The sequence below is a fragment of the Ictalurus furcatus genome, chromosome 1, assembly GCF_023375685.1.
Source record: "Ictalurus furcatus strain D&B chromosome 1, Billie_1.0, whole genome shotgun sequence".
NCBI classification, from domain to species: Eukaryota; Metazoa; Chordata; class Actinopteri; order Siluriformes; family Ictaluridae; genus Ictalurus; species Ictalurus furcatus.
Genome location: NC_071255.1, coordinates 8,585,223 through 8,611,240, shown reverse-complemented (window position 1 = coordinate 8,611,240; position 26,018 = coordinate 8,585,223). Strand labels below are relative to the sequence as shown.

Here is a 26,018-nt window from a genome sequence, read left to right as displayed (position 1 = left end):
ACAAAACATGTATCAAAACTTTTTTTTTATTGTACAAGTTTGAGCAGTCACACAAATTTAATTCAGAATTCGTTCAAGTTTGGAACACATTTGATTTCCTTATTTTGATTTTGGCAACTTGACTGTATTTACATATTCTTCAGGCGACTATGCTACATACCTTACTTGTTGTAAGGCATGGGAAGATTAATGTAGTCAGCAGGGCTCTTCAGTCTTATCTAAAAGGACAGGTGTGCTATCAAATATGAGTCATCAAGAGACCAAAATCAAATGATTAAATAGCTGGAATCAGATGACGTTCCTGCTTGGCTGGAACCAGCCCTTTGGTGATAGGCACACAACCTGGCATAGAGTATAGGACAAAAGTTGGTTAAAAAATCTGTAAGATCAAATATAATTATATATTATTATATACAGTGGGGAAAATAAGTATTGAACGTGTCAACATTTGTTTCAGTAAATATATTTCCTATGAGGTTATTCACATGAAATTTTCACCAGACATCAGTATTAACTCAAGAAATCTGGAAATATAAAGAATTCACAACATTGAAGTCCATAAATAATATTATGTGTAATGAAGTGGAATGACACAGAAAAAAGGTATTGAACACGCTAACTGAAATTTATTTAATACTTAATGGACAGAAATCTTGCGAGGAGCTCCTGTGTATGGCTGGTTGATGACGGAGTGATGTTGCTTCCACTTGCGGATAATGTCCCCAATGGTGCTTACTGGAGGATTCAGAAGTTTTTAAATACGTCTGTATCCGATTCCATCAATATGCTTTGCAACAATAAGGTTGTGAAGGTCTTGGAAGTGCGCTTTGCTTTTACCCATCCTGAGATGTTTCTTGTGTGACACCTTGGTAATGAAAAGCCTTTTTATAGACCATCAGTTTACTAACCCAGCTGATATTAATTTGCACAGATAGGAGGTATAATTACTTACAGATTTCAGCTGGTTCCTTGCCTTATCTTGCCTTGGAGAACTGCTTTTTCTTAGCGCGTTCAATACTTTTTTCCTGTGTCATTCCACTTTATTACACATAACTTTATTTATGGACTTCAATGCAGTGAATTCTTTATATTTCCAGATTTCTTGACTTAATACTGATGTCTGGTGAAAATTTCATGTGAATAACCTTACTCAAAAAAGTAATCCACAACAGTTTACTAATTACTACTTTAAAATTGTAATTTGATTACATTACTGATTACTGCATGTAAAAAGTAATCATATTACTAATTATTTTTCAAGTTAATCAAAACCTATCAAACCTACAAAAATACACTAAAAATTGAAACTCTTTCAGTAATTTTAGTCTGCCAATGTACGATCAGAAAAAGTAGGATTTATCATAAAAACTTGCCTCGTGTTGTCACTGTTTGTAGGACAACCATACCGATAAAATATAAAACTTTTCTAACTAGGCTAGTGTGGTGTCGCTAGCCAAGGGGAGGCACAAGTAAGCTATCATTGTATGGGTTTAGCTGCTACAGTGTCATGCAGAGTACATTATCTTTCCTTATGCTCTGCTCATATCATGTTCACAAAAACAGGAATTCATATAGACATTTACACACCTTGTTTTCCTGCTCAGCATCAGAGGATGTTAGTGTTTCAGTTTAAACCCCTTTACTGGTTTAAAAAAATATATATATCCATTTTACCTCACACTGACTTTGTGAGTTAGCGTTTGGCAGAATTGAGAGCGATTTTATTTAAAAAATGCATTTTACTTAATATTATTTTCTTAACAATAAATTTGTAACGCAAGTATCATAATTCTATTGACACCAGTAACTGTAATCAAATTACATACATTTAAAATGTAATGCGTTACATTACTGCGTTATCAGAAAAAGTCATTAGAATACAGTAATATGTTACTTTGTAACACGTTATACCCAACTCTGATTATTCCATAATTCACAGGTTTGTTAAATTCTAAATTCCCTCTCTCATAGAAAGTTTGAACAATTCTGATCATTGTTTTTGTTTGTGCACCTGCTTGTGATATTTTCGAATGGACTTAATTGGTTCTGTTTCTCAAAACACTGTGTAAACAAATGAGTCATTTAAAACACAGCAACGCTAACCAGGATAAAGCAGTTAAAAATGATGAGTGAATGAATGCTGTAAACATGTAGTGCAGCTTGTTAATGGCCTTTCTTTGTCCCATGAGCTTCATATCTGACTGCCTGCTCATGCTTGCATGAGACTAAAAACCATTTGTGTTTTGTTGCAGTTAGGGGATCTTTAACTGTGAAGGGTGTCTTAAAGCATGTAATAACAAGTAAACAAAACATAATTTATAGTATGTGCAACATCATGACAACCTGTAACATTAGCCTGAGTAACTTAAAAATTTGGCACATTATTCCAAATACCTGTGTTACCCTTTTTGTTAGACAGCTGTCATGGGTCCTTTTTTTTTTTTTAATATTCTCCTATAGCTTACAGTCATATGCATAATTTACTTACTTTAAAAATGTTAAGAAAGCTGTATAATTAAAATATATGTACTCACTCCATTAACTATTAAAAATAATTTGGCACTTCCTTTATACAAATTATTCCATAGACTTCAGACAAATCCCCCTCCTCCTCTACTATCATCCTCATCAGCAATCAGTTTCCCTTTCTTCTTCATCTGTTTCAGTCTCTTGGCCAGGCAGCTTGCAATGCCCAGAGCACCTCCCTTGAGGAAACGCACAAAATTGTCCCCAACCAGGGGACCCATGGCAAAAAGGCCTGGCTCAGCACTGCATTCAAATGTGTATGGGTTTATATCCACTGGGTTGTGCCTACAGGAGATGGGCTTGCTGGGGTCCAAACCCAGGTACCGACCATGCTCCTTCAAAAAGGACAGACTAGGATAGGTTCCAATAAGAACCAGCACCATTGACACTTTGAAGGCTCTCAGAATGCCATTCGATCCCCTTAATATGCAGTGCATGTCAGGCTGAAAAGAATGCACGCAGTGCTCAGGGAAGCTGGTGTAGTCTTGGTGCAGTTTTGTGGAAGCATTATGAACTGCAGGGTTGGCACCAGGGTTGACAGTGGGGCTTGCCAGGTAGGTCTGAGAACACATCATGTGATAGACCTTGTGATACTCAGGGTATATCGTTTTCGGTAGTTGTTTGAAGATTAGACTGGGATCATCGGTTTGCTTACGGAATGTATGCAGCACAGGAATGCTGTTGTTGTAGGCACACAGCACAGCATCAGCTGCAGTAAGGCCTGCTCCAACCACCAGGACTGGGTCAGAAGCAGGGCCCAGGTTCTCATGGTGGTTGATAGCTATGCCAAGATCACACACACTGTGGAACACGTAAGGAAAATCTTCCCCTTCCACACCTAAGCGAGCTGGCAAGTCAGATGCCCCAGTTGCTAAGACAACATTCTCAGCAAAAAGGCTAAAAGGAATATGGGTGTCACCCTGAAGCTGCTGGTAACCCCTGACCTCCCATAGTCCCTGTGAAAACCCCTGAGGAATCCTGCTGTCTCTAATGTCCTCCATGTCCTTCTTTTTCCTGCTATCCTCCTCTCCTGTTTTACCTCTTTCATTCTCTGTTGCATTTTTAAAACCCTTCAATTCCTTGTCCCTTCCACTGTTACTGTTTTCTGTTCTGTTTTGACTACAGGGGTCAAACCGATTTTCTATTCTGTTCCTCTGACCGTTTTTGGTGTCATTTTCAATCCTATCTTCTTTTTCAAAGCTAACGTCATGACCACGGTGGAGTTTTTGAATCGAGGTGACATAGGCGTTGTCTACAAAGTTCTTCTGGAGGCCCATGATCTTTACATAATTCTTATAGTAGGAGGAGAGCTCGTCTGGAGTGGCCCGGTCATTGGTCACATTCCTACAGGAAAGACCAAAGCTTGCATCAAGAATCACCACAACAATTGGTACTAGTATCCATTACAGTTTGTCAGATAAGGTTCACACTGTAATAAAAGGCTAACTGCAGGTTCCATACCAAAAACACACAATGATTAATGAACTTATTATTGATAATATTTAGTATTAGGGATAAAATCCTTAAGGGTACATTTCCAAATGCTGCAGGAAGTGACATAAGATGACATAAGTGTAACAGCACATCATGGTTGGACACTCAGGTTGCACACTCAAATACAGTACACATTTAAAAAAATAATAATAATTTAAGGTATTTAATTAGTACCTCCTTTTTTCAGGGGTAATGTCCCTGTAGTTGACCCCTGGCAGCTCCATCCAAATCCCCAGACTAATGGTGAGAATAGATCCTTCCATTGCCTAGGAGACAAATAAGGACAAGAAAATCAAAAAGGGAGAAAAGCTCTACATCTTGCTAAGTGCTTTCATTATCAGATACTACAGCCTATACTAGCTCTTGATGGGACAATGTTTTCCATGCTTTTCAAAGACTACAATCAACTTGATTCAAAACCGAGGCACTGCGTACTGGCCTGGTGTGCCCAGCAATATGTGATAAATAATTTTTGCTATGGATTAGAACAACAACAAAAACACAGTAAACCTTTTAAATCTAAGTTCACTCAACAATCATAGTGTGAGATTCCCTACTTTGCATTCCCTAGTATATGTTAGATAATTCCTGCCTATATAAAGTATTTTTATACAAACTGAAATACAGTGCCCTCCACTAATATTGGCACCCTTGGATAAAATATGAACAAAGAAGGCTGTGAAAAACTGTCTTTATTGTTTAACCTTTTGATCTTTTGTTCAAAAGGTTTTCACAAAAATACACTGCTCTCATTGATATCAAACAATTGCAAACACAACACAAGTTTATAAAAAAAAATGTCTGGCAATTACTGGCAACCCTATGAATTCATATGAGAAAAATATATTAGTATATTCCCATTGATATTTAAATTTTTTTTAGCACACCTAGGAACAGGAAATTGTTCAACCATGACTTCCTATTTCACAGGAGTATAAATATGAGGTAACACATAGGCCAAATTCCCTTAGTCATTCATAACAATGGGTTAGACCAAGGAATATAGCTGTGATGTGCGGCAAAAGGATGTTGAGCTTCACAAAATGGGAAGTGGCTATAAGAATATAGCACAAGCATTGAAAATGCCCATTTCCACCTTCAGGGCAATAATGAAGAAGTTCCAGTCAACTGGAAATGTTATCAATCCACCTGGAAGAGGATGTGTGTCTATATTGTCTCAACACACTGTGAAGGTTGAGAGATGGTTTGGGTGGCCAAATAATCTCCAAGAATCACAGCTGGAGAATTGCAGAAGTTACTTGTGTCTTAGGGTCAGAAAGTCTCCAAAACTACAATCTGAAGTCACCTACATCACCACAAGTTGTATGGAAGGGTTTCAAGAAAAAAGCCTCTACTCTCATCCAAAAACAAATTCAAGCGTCTTCAGTTTGCCAGACACTACTGGAACTTCAAATAGAATCTGGTTCTATGGTCAGATGAAACCAAAATAGAGCTTTTTGGCAATAAACACCAGAGCTGGTTTTGGTGCACACAGAGAGGTAGCCATATGGAAAAGTACCTCATGCCCACGGTTAAATATGGTGGTGGTTTTTTAAAGTTTTTCTGCCACAGGACCTGGACATTTTGTTAGGATACATGGCATCATGGACTCTATCAAATATCAAAAGATATTAAATGAAAACCTGACTGCCTCTGCCAGAAAACTTAAAATGGGTTGTGGTTGGATCTTCCAGCAGGACAATGATCCAAAACATGCATCAAAATCAACATAAAAATGGTTTACTGACCACAAAATCAAGGTCCTGTCATGGCTATCCCAGTCCCCTGACTTAATAAAGACCCATAGAAAACCTGTGGGGTGAACTGAAGGAGAGTCCACCAGCATGGACCTAAAATGTGAAGGATCTGGAGAGATTCTGTATGGAGGAATGGTCTCAGATCCCTTGCCATGTATTCTCCAACAAAAAGACAGCACTGTTATCTTGGCAAAGGGAGGTAGCACAGAGTATTGACTAAAAGGGTGCCAATAATTGTTGAACACCTATACTTAATTTTTTTCATAAACCTGTGTTTTGTTTGCAATTTGATATCCATGAGAGCATTTTTGTGATTTTTTAAACAAAAGATTAAAAGGTTAAACAATAAAGACATTTTTTCATAGCCTTCTTTGCTCATATTTACCAAGGTGCCAATATTAGTGGAGGGCACTATATGTATACATGTACATTCCATGGCCAACAGCAATGAATCTCTTGGAACTCAAGCTGAACTCACTATATTCCCAGACAAGGCTAAGCCACTTGTGCCTTATCAAAGCAGTTCTTGTTGAGCAACGCAACCAGGATTGAGTCCCAAGTCTCAAGTGTACTCCAGGCTACATCTTTGCTCCAAAAGCAGGCTTATTTCAATGGATAAGGTTGTTTTTATTTTAACCAATATGCATGGAAGTGTGTGCATTTACATGAGCACACATTACATGTGTGTAATGATATGCAATGTGGCTGAAATATAAAATATATTCATAATCAGAAAATAACTCCAGAAAAAACTCATAGTTCATAAAGCTTACACACAAAGCTTTGGCATGTATGAATGCTGTTTTTAAGGTTGATTTTAACAAGGTTTATGTTCAGTAAGTTAAAACTCTTTTGTCAGTATTGGAACAGCAAGGCCAATTATTTTGTTTTTGGTATACACTGAAGACATTGGGGTTTGAGATAAAAAAAATAAATATGAGATGTGTCTAGATGTGTTAAATAACTTAGAACATGGCAGCTTTGGTGGCAGACCTCCCAATTTTTAGATGAGCAAAATAGTCTTAAAGTAATTAACACCTTAATATTTGGTTGCATATCTGTTGCTTGCAATAATGGCATCAAGGCAAGGCACTTATAATTCTAAAGCACATTTAAAACAGCCACTGCTGACCAAAGTGCTGTACAATCTAACAAAAATTAGAAAATAAAATACGTAAACTGACAAGAAAAAAACATCTGGATCATGTGCAGATCCTTTCCATAACTTTTGTGTCTCATCTCGGTCACGTATTCCTTGTAATGAAGGTAGGACAGATGTAAATGCAGGTAAGAGTTTAATGAGAGATAGACAGGCAGACAAATCTAAAACACGAGACAATAGCGAGGTCAAGAAACAGGCAAAGGGTCAGGTGATTGGCAAACAGGCATAAACAGGACAAGACTAGAATCGAGAACGAGAATAAGATCAAGAACCATGAAACAAAACGAGGAACAGGGTAATATCGCTTGGTACAGTGGTAACACTAATACTTTTAGGTAACACTAAGACATTGTAGAAAACAGTCTCTTTATACTGTGGAGTGAGTGTGTGAAATTGTATGAGAATGAATGAGTGTTCTGGGCACTGCGGTCCATGGTGGCCATGTTTGTAGTCCGCAGTGCAGGATGGGAAATGTAGCCACTGGTTTGCTGTGATATGACAATCTCTGTATTTCTTTGCGAATTCCAATCAGACTTTACCATTCTTACTGCTGATGAGTGGTTTGCATCTTGTGGTATGGCCTATTCTATATTTCTTTTCTCTAAGTCTTGTTAAAACGGTGGATTTTACCTTCACCCCGCCCTGTAGAGGTTCTTGGTGGTCACTCACTGCTGTTTTTGGGTTTTTCTTCATAGTTGTCACAATTTTTGTGTCATCAACTGCTGTAGTTTTCTTTGGATGACCTGTTTTTGACTAGTTGTTAGTACACCACTGTACACCTTCTCTCTTTTTCAGGACATTCCAAATTGTTGTATTAGCTATGCCCAATGCTTATGCAATGACTCTGATAGACTTTCCCTCTATACTTTTCCCTAATAATTTCCCTCTACTACTATTATATTATAGCACAAACAAAAGAATTGGCCTTGCATTCCCATATGTTTGAGGTTACTGTATGTATCTGTACAGTCAAGTCCATACGTATTTGGACATCATTATTTTAGCTGTCTACAACAGTATATTTGGAGTTGAAATTAAGTAATAAACATGAGCTTAAAGTGCAGACTTTCAAATTTTGGAGTTGTTTGATGATGATTAAAAGGGTGTTGCATTTGGCAATTTTCCGGTAGGCTGATGAACAGCTAGAAATGACAGTCTAGCCTCATGAATGTGCATAAACTTTCCGACATTCACCTGAGCTCTTATTGGAACTATAGCACAGTAAACTGCATCTGACATCTTTCAAACTTTGTACCCAATATTAAATGTTGACAACTTGCAAATCCATTGTTCAGCTGTAAACTGTTTGAACAGAACCTCAGCTGAGATTTCTTTGCAATTTTTTAAGAATTAGGCTCATTTTAATGCCTAAACGAGCTTCTGGAGATGTGATGCAGGCCACCTCTTCTGATGAGCAACCTTTTGAAAAGCCTTGTGAATGATTCTGCCCATTCTGAGGTGGATCAGGTCCAATCAGAGATGTTGAAAATGTGCAAGGGAACACCGACCAGCTGAGTGCATGTTGAAAGCCGAGTGCAAGAATTGTGAGAAGCACCATCTAGAACAAGTGCAGAAGGTATCACGGTGAAGAACACTACTGGGCCTACACATAACAGGCCGATAAGCTCCACCTCTAAAACACTGTATATGGACAGACCCACAGGAAGCAGTAAGGTGCTACTAGTGATGAGATTGGTCATTTACAAAATGGTGATAACTCACCTGACACTTAGTCTCTGTTAAATGTCAGATCAGAGCATACCATCTTGCTCTACGAGGCAGCTCAGCAGCTTGGGCTTGAAGGTATTCCTGAAGATCTAACTTTGTGTACAAGTCTGAGAAGATGTGCTGCATGTTATCCCTACTGCCACAGTGTTATTCTCAGTTTCACATGCTAACCAACCTAATAAGATCTTCAACATCCATAGAGCATTCACTCCAAGAGCTTGGACTTGGTTCACACACTTACCCAGTTGCAGCCCTCAAGAATATGTGTCATAATATCAAGAGCCTGTCTCTACAGCCCATCAACTGTGCACAACTGTCTACACAGCATTTTCTCTACTGAAGAGGCATATAACCTATGCAACCTTCTCAGTGAGGATAGAATTGATCTTCATCAGTGAGCTAGCAACTGCCCAAACCTCATTAGTCATCTACTGCAAGAGTCTATCGGAAAGTGCCGATCTCTGGTTTAACCAAGACACTGCCCAGAAGAATGCACTCTTTGATTGATATGGCACTGCCAGTCTGATACACTTGGTTACAAGTGTACAGTGAGAAACTGCTCATTGGATATGACCATCCACATCTAATATCTCCAACTGATCCAGTTCATTTGGGCCCCCTGGAGGATGCAATCAATACTCAGCTGGGTTGGTCATGTCAAGGCCCCTCCAAGCATCTGAAGCACAGTTTTACATCTCATCAGTGTCTCCTGACATGAGATGTGCACAGACATACCCTCCGCCTCTGAGCGATTCAGTCAGGAACAGAAACTTTGGTAGCTAGACACTTTGCATTACAGAAGCAAAAAGTTGCTAACTCGCTTCAGACAGACAGGATACAGAGGCCATTCAAATACTGGAGTATAAGACAGCTGGGGTTGATGAAGACAGAGTCTTATGGTATGCCACTCCAATGTTGTGGAAAAGAGACCTACCCCATTGGTTACTACCTACCCCCAAAAGCACTATTAAGCTATCTGTGTTCCAGGAGCCAGGCTACATGAGGAAAATTCCTCCAGAGGAATTACCTGGCAGACCAGAATAGAATTGCTACTCTTTCTCTTATAGGGAGAACTATAAGGGCACTATATTGAACAATTATCTGTTACGTGGACTTGTGATGGGTGCCATGCTGCTCTGAGTCCTCTGTTTCTGGGAACATCCCTTTGCAATAAGCAGTGAGATCAAAGGTAAGTTCCATCAGCTTATTCTCCTGTCACATGATCAGCCTCTCCTAGGATTCCTATGGAGTCCTCCCATTTGGAACAACCTCACGCCCCAGCTGTGCCATGTTTGCCATGCAGAAACATGTGATAGACCACACTGAGCCTGGAGAAGATATGTGCACATCAGTGGAATGGTGTTTCTATGTAGACAACTATCTACAAAGCCTTTTCTCTGGTGAAGAGGCAAAGCATCTGGTGGGTAAGCTATGCAACCTTCTCACTGAGGATTAGTGTGACCAGATGCAAACAGACCAATTGTGGGACATAACACAAGTAGTAAGTCTGTGTAGGACAATGTGGGACATACTTCCGACACCGAAAGGCCTACCATTTTGATGTCTATCTAAATTAATAAGACACGTACACTCGGCCCATTTTTTATTTATGTCTTTGGTATCAAACAATGCAACAAAGACAACATTACTGCATAAAAAAAATTAATGAAAAAAAAAAGGATTTCTATGGCTTGACCTCACTTGTGTCCAGTTTGAGTGAAAGGTGACAACCCTTTGATGACAGGCTTTAATACTTTCTTCAGAGCCATTAGATGAATGCTAGATTTGGCCACCGCACCCTGGTTTATAACTTACTGAGATATTATAGTAGAAACATGAGAAAAAAATAACTAAAACCTTAGTGTAACACTTTCCTAGATTCAGGTAGGGAATGAGGAAGCTGGAGGCAGGCTTGGAACAACTCAAAAGGCGCTATATTCTTTATCTTTTGCTTTTCAAGCGGTTTTATTTTATAGATACACATGCACACACACTCTGTTGGTTGGCTCTCTTTGTCTTTCGAGGCAGCCGTCTCTCCCGTTTTTATTCTCGCCTTGGCTCACTGCAACACAGAACGATCATTACTATAATTCCCCGCAGGTGTGCAATACTTACCACTCACCATCTCCGGCTCCGCCCTCCATTCACAAACCGCCGCTCTAGCATGCCCACGTTTCCACACTTAGACTGTTCAAAACTGAGTTAACGCTTTATTTCCAATCAAAATGCGGAACATCATCTCAAGTTGTGGGATGTGGGACAAAGGACTAAAATGCTGTGCATTACAACACAAAGCAGGACGTCTGGTCACCCTACTGAGGATAGACTTGACTTTCATCAGTGGGCTAGCAATTGCCTGAACATCATAAATCATTTACCGCATGAGTCTAAGTCAGGATTGATATGGCACTACCAGTCTGATACACCTTGCTACAATCACGGCCAGATAGAATACTATATGAATGCTATACATATTGGATAGACTCAGTGACAGTCCTTACAAGACTTCAGTCAGAATCCTGCAAGTTCAAAGTGTTTATGGGCACTAGTATTGCTGAAATCCAGGAGCTAAACAATGCTAAAGCGTGGCGTGCTATTGACTAAGAGTAATCCAGCTGATGGCATCACATAAGGCAGGACATTGTTACAGCTAACAAAGCACAACCACTGGAGTTAAGGCGCAACCTTCCTCTGGCTAACAGAGTCAAATTGTGCTAGAGGACCAGCAGAAGCACTTTCTGATGTCACAGAAGAGCTGCAAAAGTCAAATTTCTGGAGAGCCATAAGAGCTGATCATGAGCTACTTAACCTCAATGTCATCCAGCAAAGCACATTCCTGGAGGTGGTAGAAACAGCAGCCCAGTTGCTTCATGGAGTCGCTTAATGAGTCCTCTTTTAGCTGATGACTTCAGAAAGGCTGAACTGGATGTCCTATACTGAGATCAGAATGAAAACATTCTGTTTGAGATTCCCCAATTACAGGCAGGAAAAGCAGTCTCTACAAGTAGCCGGCTAGCGACACTGGCCCCAGAATATGACACCAACACCCAGCTCATGCATGTCAGAGGCCATTTCTGGAAATGTGAGCATCTAAGCCAGAATGCCAAACACTCAATTGTGCTGGACCCGGCACATCAAATCACCCAATTTCTCATTAAACACTATGACAACCAGCTTCATCACTCTGGCCCAGAGAGGGTATTTCCAGAGAACAGAAAGCACTTCTGGATCCTAGAGACTTAGAGAGGCAGAGGGTCAATCCTGCCCCTTGTAGCTGGAGGCTCTTTTGCCCACCTTGTATTCTACAAGTATAGACTGCTTTGGCCCCTTCCTGATCATAGTAAGCATGTGAAATGAGAAACATTGGGGTATAAGTGCCTTACCAACAAAATGGTCCATATCGACCTCATTTCAAGTATGGATTCAGACGCTTTCCTGATGCCACTTTGCTGGGTTGGTTCTATGTTATTATGGAACTAATTTCAAGGGTGCTGACACCGAACTGCAGCAGCCCACCACAGTCGAATTTGTCACGCCCATTTTCATAATGAACCGAAAATATTTTCACACTTCTCAAAATAACATAAAAGATCTCTTTTTTGTGCCATTGCTTCGGCAAAGCATCTCTCACTCTCCATTCAATAGGTTTCTCCCCATTTGGAGAAATATTGGATTGATTCCCACATGTTTGCTTCACATTACTTTAGACAGAATCATCATTTCTATACATTTTCCAATAAATGATGAGATCTGATGAACATTAAATGTCATATAACCCTCAAAATCCATATCAGATCACAATTGTAAGTTAGTTTTTGAGTTTTAGAGTCTTGAACAAAAAACAGTATTAATCTCAAATTTTCATGCATAGCTTGATGCAAGGCAGTATAACTGAAGTTGAAATGTGTGCCAAACATTTAAACCCATTGATAAACTGCATGTTCTTCTTAACTAAAGAAGTATACAAACAGTGTGCTCCAAATGCATTTTTTATTTTCATTCATTTGGCTAATTTGCAGTTACCTTCATTTTCAAGTCAAATCGGCCCTTTTTAACAGGCTTTAAGGAGAACACCTGGCTGCCTGCCTGAGGGTCTCCATCAATTGGCCGAGACCAGAGGAATTCAAATACAAAAGGGCATTAGAACTGTTTTTCTCAAAGCCCAGGAAAATTAAATGTCCAAATTCAGGGTGCAGTTTGCCAATAGGAACATAGGGAGAGTTGATCAATACCATGTCCTCATCCAATACATTTTTTAATTTATATACAGTATCTCACAAAAGTAAGTACACCCCTCACATTTTTGTAAATATTTGATTATATCTTTTCATGTGAAAACACCGAAGAAATGACACTTTACTACAATGTAAAGTAGTTAGTGTACAGCTTATGTAACAGTGTAAATTTGCTGTCCCCTCAAAATAACTCAACAAACAGCCATTAATGTCTAAACTGCTGGCAACAAAAGTGAGTACGCCCCTAAGTGAAAATGTACAAATTGGGCCCAATTAGCCATTTTCCCTCCCCGGTGTCATGTGACTTGTTAGTGTTACAAGGTCTCAGGTGTGAATGGGGAGCAGGTGTGTTAAATTTGGTGTCATCGTTCTCACACTCCCTCATACTGGTTACTGGAAGTTCAACATGGCACCTCATGGCAAAGAACTCTCTGAGGATCTGAAAAAAAGAATTGTTGCTCTACATAAAGATGGCCTAGGCTATAAGAAGATTGCCAAGACCCTGACACTGAGCTGCAGCACGGTGGCCAAGAGCATACAGCGGTTTAACAGGACAGGTTCCACTCAGAACAGGCCTCGCCATGGTCGACTAAAGAAGTTAAGTGCACGTGCTCAGCGTCATATCCTGAGGTTGTGTTTGGGAAATAGACGTATGAGTGCTGCCAGCATTGCTGCAGAGGTTGAAGGGGTGGGGGGTCAGCCTGTCAGTGCTCAGACCATATGCCGCACACTGCATCAAATTATTCTGCATGGCTGTCGTCCCAGAAGGAAGCATCTTCTAAAGATGGTGCACAAGAAAGCCCACAAACAGTTTGCTGAAGACAAGCAGACTAAGGACATGGATTACTGGACCCATGTCCTGTGGTCTGATGAGACCAAGATAAACTTATTTGGTTCAGATGGTGTCAAGCGTGTGTGGCGGCAACCAGGTGAGGAGTACAAAGACAAGTGTGTCTTGCCTACAGTCAAGCATAGCGGTGGGAGTGTCATGGTCTGGGGCTGCATGAGTGCTGCCGGCACTGGGGAGCTACAGTTCATTGAGGGAACCACGAATGGCAACATGTACTGTGACATACTGAAGCAGAGCATGATCCCCTCCCTTCGGAGACTGGGCCGCAGGGCAGTATTCCAGCATGATAACGACCCCAAACACACCTCCAAGATGACCACTGCCTTGCTAAAGAATCTGAGGGTGAAGGTGATGGACTGGCCAAGCATGTCTCCAGACCTAAACCCTATTGAGCATCTGTGGGGCATCCTCAAACGGAAGGTGGAGGAGCACAAGGTCTCTAACATCCACCAGCTCCGTGATGTCGTCATGTAGGAGTGGAAGAGGACTCCAGTGGCAACCTGTGAAGCTCTGGTGAACTCCATGCCCAAGAGGGTTAAGGCAGTGCTGGAAAATAATGGTGGCCACACAAAATATTGACACTTTGGGCCCAATTTGGACATTTTCATTTAGGGGTGTACTCACTTTTGTTGCCAGCGGTTTAGACATTAATGGCTGTGTGTTGAGTTATTTTGAGGGGACAGCAAATCTACACTGTTATACAAGCTGTACACTCACTACTTTACATTGTAGCAAAGTGTCATTTCTTCAGTGTTGTCACATTAAAAGATATAATCAAATATTTACAAAAATGTGAGGGGTGTACTCACTTTTGTGAGATACTGTATATATATATATATATATATATATATATATATATATATATATATATATATATAAAAGTCAATTTTGTGTTTTGACCATTTGTGAACCACGTTAGACGCTGTCTTGTGTATCATGCTTTGTGGCTGTGACTTTTTTGCCGTATCATCACCATTCATATCTATACAACCAATGTGTTTATGATTAAATTACTACTAGAGCACAAAATGGTTTACAACAGCACAAAGTTCTTCATAGTTCTAGCCTCTTAATTTTGCTCTCAACTTTTAACTTAAAATGTACAATATTTTCTCATGGGGAGCATGCCCCAGGACCCCCCTAGAGGGCCAGAGGTCTCACAAAATCCTGAAGGAAACACTGCGTTTCGACCCAGACCTAGTCACTCCAAACATCCTCCTGATGGGGCTGTCTGATGCCTCTCTACTGCAAGAAGTATATCTAGAGTCAGAGCTAATGAGTTCAAAGAGATGGAGGCACAGCCAAGTCCTGGCCAAGCAGTTCTGTGCCAACTTAATCAATTATTACTTACTATCACTCGTCTCACCAGAAGTGTTTGAAGGAGAAAAAGGATTTGGCTGTTGGTACAGTGGTGATGATTGTAGACCCTCCGGCCCCAAGGGCCCTCTGGTTCATCGGTACAGACAAGGCCATCCAAGGCAGGAGGAAGAGCCAGGACTGCCAAAGTCCTGGTGAAGGATAGCATGTATCTCTGTCCAGTAGCAAGATTAATCAGACTCAAGTTGGGCAGGGGTAATTCTTAAGGATGGTGGATAGATGGCCTATCAAAAGCAAATCTGTACCACAGATTTGGTGGTGGCTGTACAAAGGCCACATATCTTTGGGTTTGACTGCTAACTTCACCTTGTTCCATTTGTCCAATGCAGGTTTTGAGCAGGCAATAAGTAGCCCACCTACTTGCCATTCTCAGGACCCCGATTAGGACATTTTGACCCTAGTACTATACTCGATACTACACAGAAATATGCCTATTCCTATACTTTTCATTTGTTGGAATCTCCCTCACTCTGCGTTGTTTAAACAGTTTCGTACGTGTTAATTAATGCTGACTGTGTGTCTGCATCAAAGAGACCACACACAAATTAACCTAAAGGGTCAATTTGTATAAACCAACTTGATTGTATCCATGTTGTTGGTGTAAAGACTTTTAATAAAAAAACCCCCTCATTTACAATTACATCTTAGTCAAGTGTTCTGAACAAATGCCCTGTGGATATTGCCTCTGTACAATACCGGCACACTTTTAAATTCTCTAACTTTATAGACCAATAAATTGTAAATAACACTTTCAGCAAAATCAATGTATATTGGGCAGGAAGATGTAAAATATGTTGGGCATGCTCCTGGCATGAAAGGACATGTCCATGACAAATATGGGTAGGATATACAGTCATTGGTTACACCATTGAAAGCTGGATGTTTAATTTTGTTCCATTTCATTTTGTAAAATGCTGATAATGGATCATGCAAACTGTGTCATTAGTAAGTTTCAATTGAAAATGGAAATTGGGGACACAGTGGCTTAGTGGTTAGCATGTTTGCCTCCCATCTCCACCCTGTGTGTGTGTGTACAGTTTACATGCTCTCTCCATGCTTCGGGGGTTTCCTCCCCAGTCCAAAGATAAGTGCTCTAGGCTGAAAGGCACCTCTAAAATTGTCCATAGTGTGGGAATGGGTGTGTGAGTATGTGTGCCATTGTGCCCTGCCAGGGTCCAGGGTATCCCCCGCCTTCTTCCCCCTGGGATAAGCTCCAGCCTCCCCATGAGCCTGTGTAAGATAAGCAGTATAGAAAATGTATGGATATAGACATACATAGATCAGTGTGAATAACATTGATTATCTCATTATAGCACCTGTAAATGAGTGGGATATATTAGGCAGCAAGTGAACAGTCAGTTCTTGAAGTTGATGTGTCAGATATGGATGTGTCCACTCAGCGCTGGACACTCCATTAGGCATTATAGGCAGTTGAGGATGAATACTGCCTAGGGCACCAAATGGGCTAGGACTGGCATTGTGCTGAAAGCACTGCTGAAAGCACCTACAATGGGCACGTGAGCATCAGAACTGGGCCATGAAGAACATGGCCTGGTCTGATGAATCACATTTTCTTTTACATCAAGTGGATGTAAAAGAACCAAGAATGGCGGTAAACCAAGATGGCAATGCAGTAGTATGCAGCGGCCACATCGGATCCTCTAGTATGGTGCATGTTACGTGTAGCCTACACCAATTTGGAAACATTTTAAACAGACATACATCGGAAGCACTGGTGTACATGTCTACAATCACCAAATTCTGCTGAACATTGGAGAACAAAGCTCATGAAGAATAAACGATGGGCTGTGGGATGAGCTACGAGACCTCAGGCTACTATGCAAACCAGGCCGTGTGACTGCTGTATTGCCTGATACCACTGGCCGGAAGAGAGCATGCTGGAAACGGTGTGCGAGGCACCGGAATCGTGGAAAGTGAGCCGACATCCGTGCTAGGCTAAAGGCTAACCCAAGCCGTCCAGCTTTACCATCTATTCTCCTCTCCAGTTTTCGCTCTCTTGACAATAAACTGGACCTACTCAAACTACAGCTAACTACCCAGCGTGAAATCAGGAACTGCTGTGTTCTCATTTTTACGGAAACATGGCTCAATGACAGCATTCCAGATGCAGCCATTCAGCTTGCCCGGCTAACCGCACATAGCACCGACAGGATAGCAGCAATGACTTGCGGCGATGGTCTGTGTGTCTACATAAACAACGAATGGTGCAGGAATGCCGTTAGGGTTTCAAGCTACTGTTCGTCACTGGTGAAGTTTATGACTGTGAAATGCCGACCATACTACCTGCCCAGAGAGTTTACCACGGTGCTCATTGTTGCGGTGTTCATTCCACCCGGCGCTAACATTAAGGAAATGCTAAGTGAACTCAACGGAGCTATCAGTAACTTACAGACAGCGCACCCCAACAGATTTTTCATTGTCAACCTGTGGTACAAACACTTTGGACCTTGTTTACACTAACATTCATGGTGCTTACAAGGCTGCACCCTGCCCCCACCTCAGTGGCTCGGACCACATCTCTGTTATGCTAATTCCAGCATACAGACCACTTCTGAAACGTGCCAAACCGGTTCTGAGACAGGTGAGAACCTGGTCTGAGAGCGCCATCTCAGCACTTCAGGACTGGAATATGTTTAGAGAGGCTGCTACATACCACAACAGCACAGACAGAATATACAGCATCAGTAACTGGCTACATCACTAAATGCACAGATGATGTAACTTCCTTCAAGACCATCAGCACACGTGCAAACCAGAAACCGTGGATGACTGCTGAAGTGCAACTGCTGCTGAAAACCCGAGACACTGCCTTCAGGTCTGACGACAAGGCAGCCCTCTGCACAGCAAGGGCCAGTCTGTCCCAGGCCATCAGAGAGGCAAAGCGCAACTACGCAGAAAGAATCCACAGTCACTTCATAAACACCAAGGACACAAGGCTTATGTGGCAAGGTATTCAGGCCATCACAGACTACAAAGCTACACCACCTGTCTGTGATGATGATGACGCCTCACTCCCAGATACCCTGAATGATTTCTACGCACGGTTCGAAGCACAGACCAACATGCCAGTGAGGAAAACCACCCCACCTCCCACTGACCAAGTACTTTGTCTGTCTGCAGTAGATGTCAACAAAACTGCCAGGAGTCAACCCATGGAAAGCTGCAGGTCCCGACAACATACCTGGCCGGGTGCTCAGGGAATGTGCTGATCAGCTTGCAGATATCCTCATAGACATCTTCAACATTTCCCTGAGCCAAGCAGTTGTTTCAGAGTGCTTTAAGACGACCACCATCATCCCTGTGCTGAAGAAATCATCTGTGTCCTGCCTGAATGACTACCGGCCTGTTGCACTCACACCTATCATCATGAAGTGCTTCGAGTGGCTAGCCATGAAACACATAAAGAGCAGTCTTCACACCACACTGGACCCGTTTCAGTACGCATACCATCCCAGCCGCTCAACAGAGGATACCATATCTGCTACCATCCATCTGTCTCTGACCCATCTGGACAAAAAGGACAATTACGTAAGGATGCTGTTCATAGACTTCAGTTCATCATTCAACGCAATCATCCCACAACAACTGACAACAAAGCTGAGCCTGCTAAACACCTCCCTGTGCAACTGAATCCTGGACTTTCTGACCAGGAGACCACAGTCTGTCATTGGCAACTCCAACTACAGCACCACCAACACTGGTGCCCCCTAGGGCTGTGTGCTCAGTCCACCCATGTTTACCCTGCTGACTTTTGACTGTGCTGCAAAGTTCAATTCTATTCACATCATCAAGATTGCTGATGACACTACAGTCGTGGGACAGCTTATGATGAGTCAGCTTACACCCCTCCAATGCCATGGGCAATGCTATCATCAATCAGTTATAGTTAGGGGAGATGACAGGACAATGGAATATTGCATATGGTCTCAGAAGCCTAATGGGCAGTCATAGACCTCTGCTACCCCTTTAGTAGCAAGGGTCACTGCTGTTTACGTGTCTGGAAGGGGCCCAAGAACATGACTTGGGCTTGCACAAGTCCTACTGAACTCCTACTGAACTACTGAATGTCATTTGGTCATTGAAATGACTTGACAAGCTGTCATTTGAGGGTTTTATATGGCCTATCCATTTGACTCTGCTGGATTCTAGTTTCTGAAACCTGTGTCATTCTCTTCAGGGCTTCTTTAGCTACAGGCCCAAAGAGCAAAGCTAACACATAGGTAGATTTCACTGGATTGATTTACAAATCCTGGCCTATGAGTCTCTCTGCCAAGAGGAAGGTTTCATTAAGCTCCATCACAGAGGGGTCAACAACTGCAGATTGGAGCACTCATTCCAATGCAAGCAACAGAATGGCAAATGAATTGACTGTATGCACAATCTGCTTGTAATACACTGCCTAGCCAAAAAAAAAAAAAAAGTCGCACACTCTAAAATTTCCTTACACCACCTTTACTGTAGCTTCGATTACAGTCTGCATTCATCATGGCATTGTTTCGACAACCTTGTGCAACGTGACAACATTTATTTCCATCCAGAGTTGCATTCATTTTTGGCCGAGATCTTGTATTGAGGATGGGAGAGTCAAACCACTCTGTGAAGTCTGTAAAGTCTTTCACACCCCAAAGACTTTCAATGCGGTTAAGGTCAGGACTCTGTGGTGGCCAATTCATGTGTGAAAATGATTCCTCAAGCTCCCTGAACCACTGTTTTACAATTTGAGCCCTATGAATCTTGCCATTGTCATCCTGGAATATGCCTGCGCCATCAGGGAAGAAAAAAATCCCTTGATGGGGTAACCTGGTCATTCAGTACATTTAGGTACTCAGATGACTTCCTTTTATTGCCGCATAATGTTGCTGAGCCTGGACCTGAGCAATTGAAACAACCCCAGATCATAACACTGCCTCCAGAGGCTTGTATAGTAGGCACTATGCATGATGGGTGCATTGCTTCATGTGCTTCCCTTCTTACCCTGATGTACCCATTGCTTTGATATTGGGTAAATCTGGACCCATCAGACCACATAACATTTTCCATTGCTCCACAGTACAATCTTTATGCTCCCTAGCAAATTTAAGTAGCTTTTATCTGATTAGCCTCACACTGATTAGGCCACACAGCTGTTTAGTCCCAATCCTGTAAGTTCTTGTCGCATTGTGCATGAGGAAATGCTCTTACTTTCACTATTAAACATAGCCATGAGTTGCACTGTCAATTTTTTACGATGTGACTTCACCAAGTGTTTTAAAGATCTCCAATCACGATTATTCAAGATTTTGAACATTCATTTTTCCGACCACATTTCTTCCTCAAAGTAGACAGTTCACCACTCTCCTTCCAGGTTTTAATAATGCGGTGGACAGTTCTTAACCCAATTCCAGGGATTTCAGCAATCTCTTTAGTTGTTTTCTTTGCTTGATGCAGGCCAATAATTTGCCCCTTCTGAAATACAGTAACATCTTTTCCCCGACCATACGATAAGTTTTCCTACATGGTTGTTTACAAAGTGAGAAGTTACACACTACATCAGTTAGGGTTAAAAGAATTGTTGCCAGCTGAAACATATTACTCACTGCAAAAATGATTCAATCATAGGCTCTTAAGTATTTGCTTATAATTAAATCCAAACAGTGACCTTTTTTTTTTTTGGCCAGGCAGTGTAACGTATACCATGTTAACTAAAGTGCACACCCTGAAGTTCAGTTGTGGTATAGCAGACAGTACAAAACTTCCTGTAATGCTCTCAATATTGTCTTTAGACTGTGGCAAAGTGAAATCCTTTGTGACAGGTACTGCCTTCATATTATGACACCACTTATTTTATTATACCAACGTAACATTTTTTTTCCTCCCCAAAACAGCAGTTTCACACTGAAAATAGAGCCTATTCATTAAGTTAATAATGACTTATAGCGTAAAGCATTACACCAAATAACAAATTATAAAATAAGACACATTGAAGATTAATAAGTCCCAACCAAAGCAATAAACTTATATTTACTCATTGTGATAAATGACCCAGTTATCAAAATGAATTAGAAAAAAGAAACATTATTTTGAAATTTCTTTGGATATTCTAATGGTTTATTTCAGCTACAACAGTTTTATTTATTTATTTATTTATTTATTTATTTATTTAATCATTTTGACATATCAATTAGGAAATGTAAAGCTCAACTAAAATCTGGGCAACACTGTTGGAACTCTATGAATTTTGGATAGTAACAATTCTTTTTTTCTTTCTTTTTTAAATTGATGAGGCAGTGGAGCCATTGCTTGTTTGGTCAACTGGAAAAAGTCACTCACATGCCAGGCTCCTCCTGGTTTGCCCTTGCCTAGTACCACATGGGGGATGTGGTGCTGCTTCTCCAGCTTCCACTGCAGTACTGAAGGAATCTCGAAGCCCAAGTCAGCATTTGGGTGAAGTAATGTATCGAATAGTACAGCCACTGGGTTGCCTGAACGACCCTCTAAACCCTCACACAGATATTCCAGATCCTACACACACACACACACACAGTTATTCATGTATGTTTATTTCATTTCATGTTAAGCTTGCATACCTGATGGGAATTATTAAACCGGTGCTAAATTTGATTTCAAAGACGATGAAACTATGAAATAATGTGAAAATTTTCCACTGTTATAAGCAATCTGTTAAAACAGTAACACTTTCACATAGAATAACTCATAAAATTACAATATTTTTATTGTAACATTTTGCTAATTGCATTTCTTTCTTAATAAAAAAAAAAAAAAAAGAGGAAGAAAATGGTTTCTCTGGTTTGCATCTTGTATGTTTGTTTTAAAACTTACCATACCCAGTTAAGCATATTTTAATATTTCTGGACCAGAAAATGATGTTTTGTGATATCTTTTGTTATCTACACCAATATCTGACTTACCTGCTCTATAATAGGCAGATGCTTAGCCTTTTGTAGTTTTTGGTAAAGTATGGGATTAGGATGCTCGGCTGCTGGATCTAAGTAAGGAGCATAGCCGCTCAGTAGATATGATAAACAGATACCCGAAGGGCCGTTTCCTGAGGGGAAGAAACATTATGCTAGCTTCCAAAATTCCAAAACTGCTGTACCTAGTATAAGACAGTTTTTTGTATATGTTCTTTACTCACCAATGATTATGACTGGAACAGTTGGAGGGCAGTCTCTGAGTAGAGGGCTTTCATCCAGAAGAGGCATTGCTACAGCCTGAGCTGGCACTGTGTGAATAAGACATCAGTTACATGAAGTCCAAAAGTATTTGGACACTGACACAATTTTTAATTTTATTTTGCATAATTATACCACCCTAATGAATTTGAGATTAAGATGTGATAGAAATGTAGACTTTTATTCAACAAAAATGTAATAAATTTAACAAAAGTATTGCATCAACTGTTTAGGAATTATAGCCATTTTTACAGATTCCCTCCATTTTCACAGGCTCAACTGTAACTGCAAATCCTTTGCAGTCAATGACTGCTTGAAATCTGGAACCCATGGACATCACCAAATGCTGAGTTTCCTCCCTTGAGATGCTTTGCCAGGCCTTTAGTGCAGCTGCCTTCAGTTGCTGCTTGTTTGTGGGTCTTTCTGCCTTCAGTTTTGTCTTCAGTAAGTGAAAAGCATACTCAATCGGACATTTTAGAACATTTAATTTAAGAGGTCATCAGACTTTTAAAAACATTTAATCTCTTTGCCTTAAGAAGCTCTTGGGTTGCTTTTGCGGTATGTTCTGGGTCATTATCCATCTGTACTGTGAAGTGCTGTCCTATCGGTTTTGCAGCATTTGAATGAATCTGAGCAGAAAGTATAGCTCTATACACTTCAGAATTCCTCCTGCTACTTCTATTAGCAGTCACATCATCAATAAACACCAGTGACTCAGTTCCACTGGCAGCCATACATGCCCATGCCATAACACTCCCTCCACATGTTTGACAAATAATGTGGTATGCTTTGGAATATGAGCCCTTCCTTTCCTTCTCCATACTCTTCTCCTCCCGTCATTCTGTTAATCTTGCATCAGTACTGTTATTTTTTTTTCTTTCTTTTTTTTTTTTTAAAAGAAGTATTTTTTAGCAAAGTCTAATCTGGCCTTTCTGTTCTTAAGTGTTAAGTGTTATGCATCTTGAGGTAAACCATCTGTATTTACATTCATGAAGGCATCTCTTGATTGTAGACTTAGACAATGACATGCCTACCTCCTCCAGAGTGTTCTTGACTGGCTAGGTGTTGTGAAGGGATTTTTCTTCAACAAGGAAAGGATTCTGCGATCATTAACTTTAGTTGTCTTCCATGATCTTACAGGCCTTTTGGTGTTCCTGAGCTCGCCAGTGCATTCCTTCTTTTTAAGAACGTACCAAATTGTTGATTTGGCCACTCCTAAAGTTTCTGCAATACCTCTGATAGGTGTGTTTGTTTTTTTCAGCCTAATGAAGGCTTCCTTCACTTCCACTGACACCTCTTTGGACCGCATATAGCGAGTTCCCATAAACAGCTACCAAATACATATTCAATGCTTGGAATGAACTCCAGACCATTTATCTCCTTAATCTGTCATAAAATAGCAATGAAACAGGCCACGACTGGTCATGAACCTGCTTTTCAGTCAATTGTCCAATTACTTTTGAGCCTGTGAAAATGTAAAAAATTACAATTCCTAAACGATTAATGCAATATTTTTGCTAAATCCCTTGAATTAAAGCTGAAGGTCTACACTTCAGTCACATCTTGATTGCTTCATTTCACTCTATTATGTTACTGGCCAGTACATAGCAAAAAATTTGTTCTAAATATCGTCAACTATGATGTTAGTGGGATTGCCTTTACAGCTATATTTATTGCTTTTTAGAACTTACGCTAAAAATAATTATTAAAATATGATGGCACAGTGATTTGATTAAATCTGATACAATCCCCCAAAATAATCATAATTACCTCAAATAATTGTGATAATTATATAATTATAAATTGTGACAGTCCTAAGAAGGCTTCCTGTGGCTGTCTATAATAAAGTGAACTGTTTAACCCAGAACACTCATTTAGTAAAATAAAAATACCTAGATCTTAAAGTGAAGAAGTCTATTGTGCCTTTAGAAGAGTACAATTGTGTTAAGTGGTGGAATGAAGCAGCTGTTTTTTTAAACATCCCTCAACTTTACAGATTACATTTATCTGAAGGATTCAACATGGCACATTCTGAAGAACTGTAATATTGTGTAAATAATGACTGGGAAAAAATTAAGCCTTGAATACAGACTCACGATTAGACATGACCGTCTCAGTAAAAAATTAAACTTTAGATTGCCAAGATGAGATATATTAAGGAGTATCTCTTAGAATTAGTATCAACAATAATTAAGTACATAAAACAGATGGCTCACCCTGGCTCTGACCTACCATACAACAGCCTCTTTAATACACAAGTGAACATTTGGGCCAGTTACTACAGCACACACACACACACACACACACATACGTAAGGCAATTTCTAGGACTAAGCATGTACCAATACAATATACATGATATTATTATTATTATTATTATTATTATTATTATTATTGTTGTTGTTATTGTTGTATCTCTATCATTGGGCAGCGTTTTAACTGAAGCCCACAACTGGCATCATCTTTGAGAGTTCCTTCAGGGTTATATTTGAACATGACCTTTGCCAAGGTTGCAAGTAATGCTGGCCTAATTAAGGTACTTTAGAAAATAGTTGTTTTCTGGCAGTTTTTTTTGAAGAGTCCATTATATTAATATTATGCAAGTTGAATATCGCTGTATAAACAGTTATCAGTGTGTCTAGATATGGACCTGCTCCTTGCTAAAATACTACATCAGGAGTAAAGCATTTATGCTTAGCCATTTCATGACAAAACTAATCTTACACAGTTTTAACAGAGCTAGACAACCCCATTATCCGAGCATGCTCAATGTCTCACTTGTTGGCCCATGGTCACACCTCTGGTCATCCTCTAACCTCACCTGCCTATGTTTATGTTCTTGATTACTTTAAAAATGTGCTTGCCATGCTGACATTTGTGGTCAATCTATTTTTCTTTGATCAGTTGCTTCCTCATTGCAAACCTAGGGCTTGAGATTCCAGGCATAATTGTCATGTCACAAGTGTGTGGGTGTTTGCTGTGGCGGTGTGTGTGTGTTATGGTTTGGATTGAGAGGAGTGAGAGCATTGGCAAGTTTGGGAACTGGTATTTCCAGCCCACTGCCCCATTTTAACAGTCTCTTGACCACATTCACAGTGGCGTCTCACATGGGCACATTAGCACTGTGTTTTTCATATTACAGTATGGCTTACCAACAGCAATATTCCTCCTCACAGTGTGCTGTAACATGTTAATGGAAGTGCTGTAAAAGGAATAATGTACATTTGATGTATATTTGAGTAATTTCATTTTCTAATCAAATTCATTATGATTCAAGAATAAGTGGCTAAACAACTAAAATCCTTTATAATCTATCATAATGTATCCGCAAAATATTTGACACAGTATATGATCAAGTATGTGACAAAGTAATCTATTAAGCAATGATTTTTGTTAGAGTTCCATAACAGAGAATATCTCAGGAACCTCCAAATCTCAGACTACTTATTTATAATTATGCAATTATGGGTTCGGAATTATACTGCACCTGAGAGGAAAGAAAAAACACTCACCTGGTCCGGAGTAATCGCACTTCTTGTGCGACACCAATTTGACACCGAATTGATGGCTTTTCATTTATGTCTTCAGATCTCCGTCAGCCCTTTCCGCCTGTTCTACGGGTTCGGGAAGTCTCAGTGAACATTCATTTGGTGTCAGAAGTGTGAGTACTCCAGATCAGGGTAAGTGTTTATCATTC

The 26,018-nt window shown here is 40.3% G+C and overlaps 1 protein-coding gene across 2 annotated transcripts; it reads right to left on the bottom strand.

The window, feature by feature from the left end:
* Position 1: 1 nt before the first annotated feature.
* Positions 2-25,916, bottom strand: osgin2 (oxidative stress induced growth inhibitor family member 2). Of its 2 annotated transcripts, XM_053623366.1 has the most exons (7): positions 25,834-25,916; positions 25,474-25,523; positions 22,286-22,372; positions 22,059-22,195; positions 21,460-21,651; positions 4,195-4,286; positions 2-3,870 (listed from the first exon to the last, which is right to left on the bottom strand). In XM_053623366.1, the coding sequence occupies exons 2-7, from the start codon at positions 25,508-25,510 to the stop codon at positions 2,592-2,594; spliced, it is 1,824 nt and encodes a 607-aa protein (XP_053479341.1). In that variant the 5' UTR covers positions 25,511-25,523; positions 25,834-25,916; the 3' UTR covers positions 2-2,591. The 2 variants fall into 2 exon arrangements, with proteins under 2 accessions (XP_053479341.1, XP_053479331.1); XM_053623356.1 differs by lacking the exon at positions 25,474-25,523 and having other exon boundaries at positions 25,834-25,909.
* Between the last annotated feature and the right edge of the window lie 102 nt (positions 25,917-26,018).

Bases quoted from the DNA above. Each gene is read 5' to 3' on its own strand.
- osgin2 (XM_053623356.1), bottom strand. From the start codon at position 25,897: ATGAAAAGCCATCAATTCGGTGTCAAATTGGTGTCGCACAAGAAGTGC. The intron at 22,196-22,285 runs GTGAGTAAAGAA...TCTTCCCCTCAG, and splicing joins TGTTCCAGTCATAATCATTG to GAAACGGCCCTTCGGGTATC. The intron at 4,287-21,459 runs GTGAGTGACTTT...TTTGTCTCCTAG, and splicing joins AACCAGGAGGAGCCTGGCAT to GCAATGGAAGGATCTATTCT.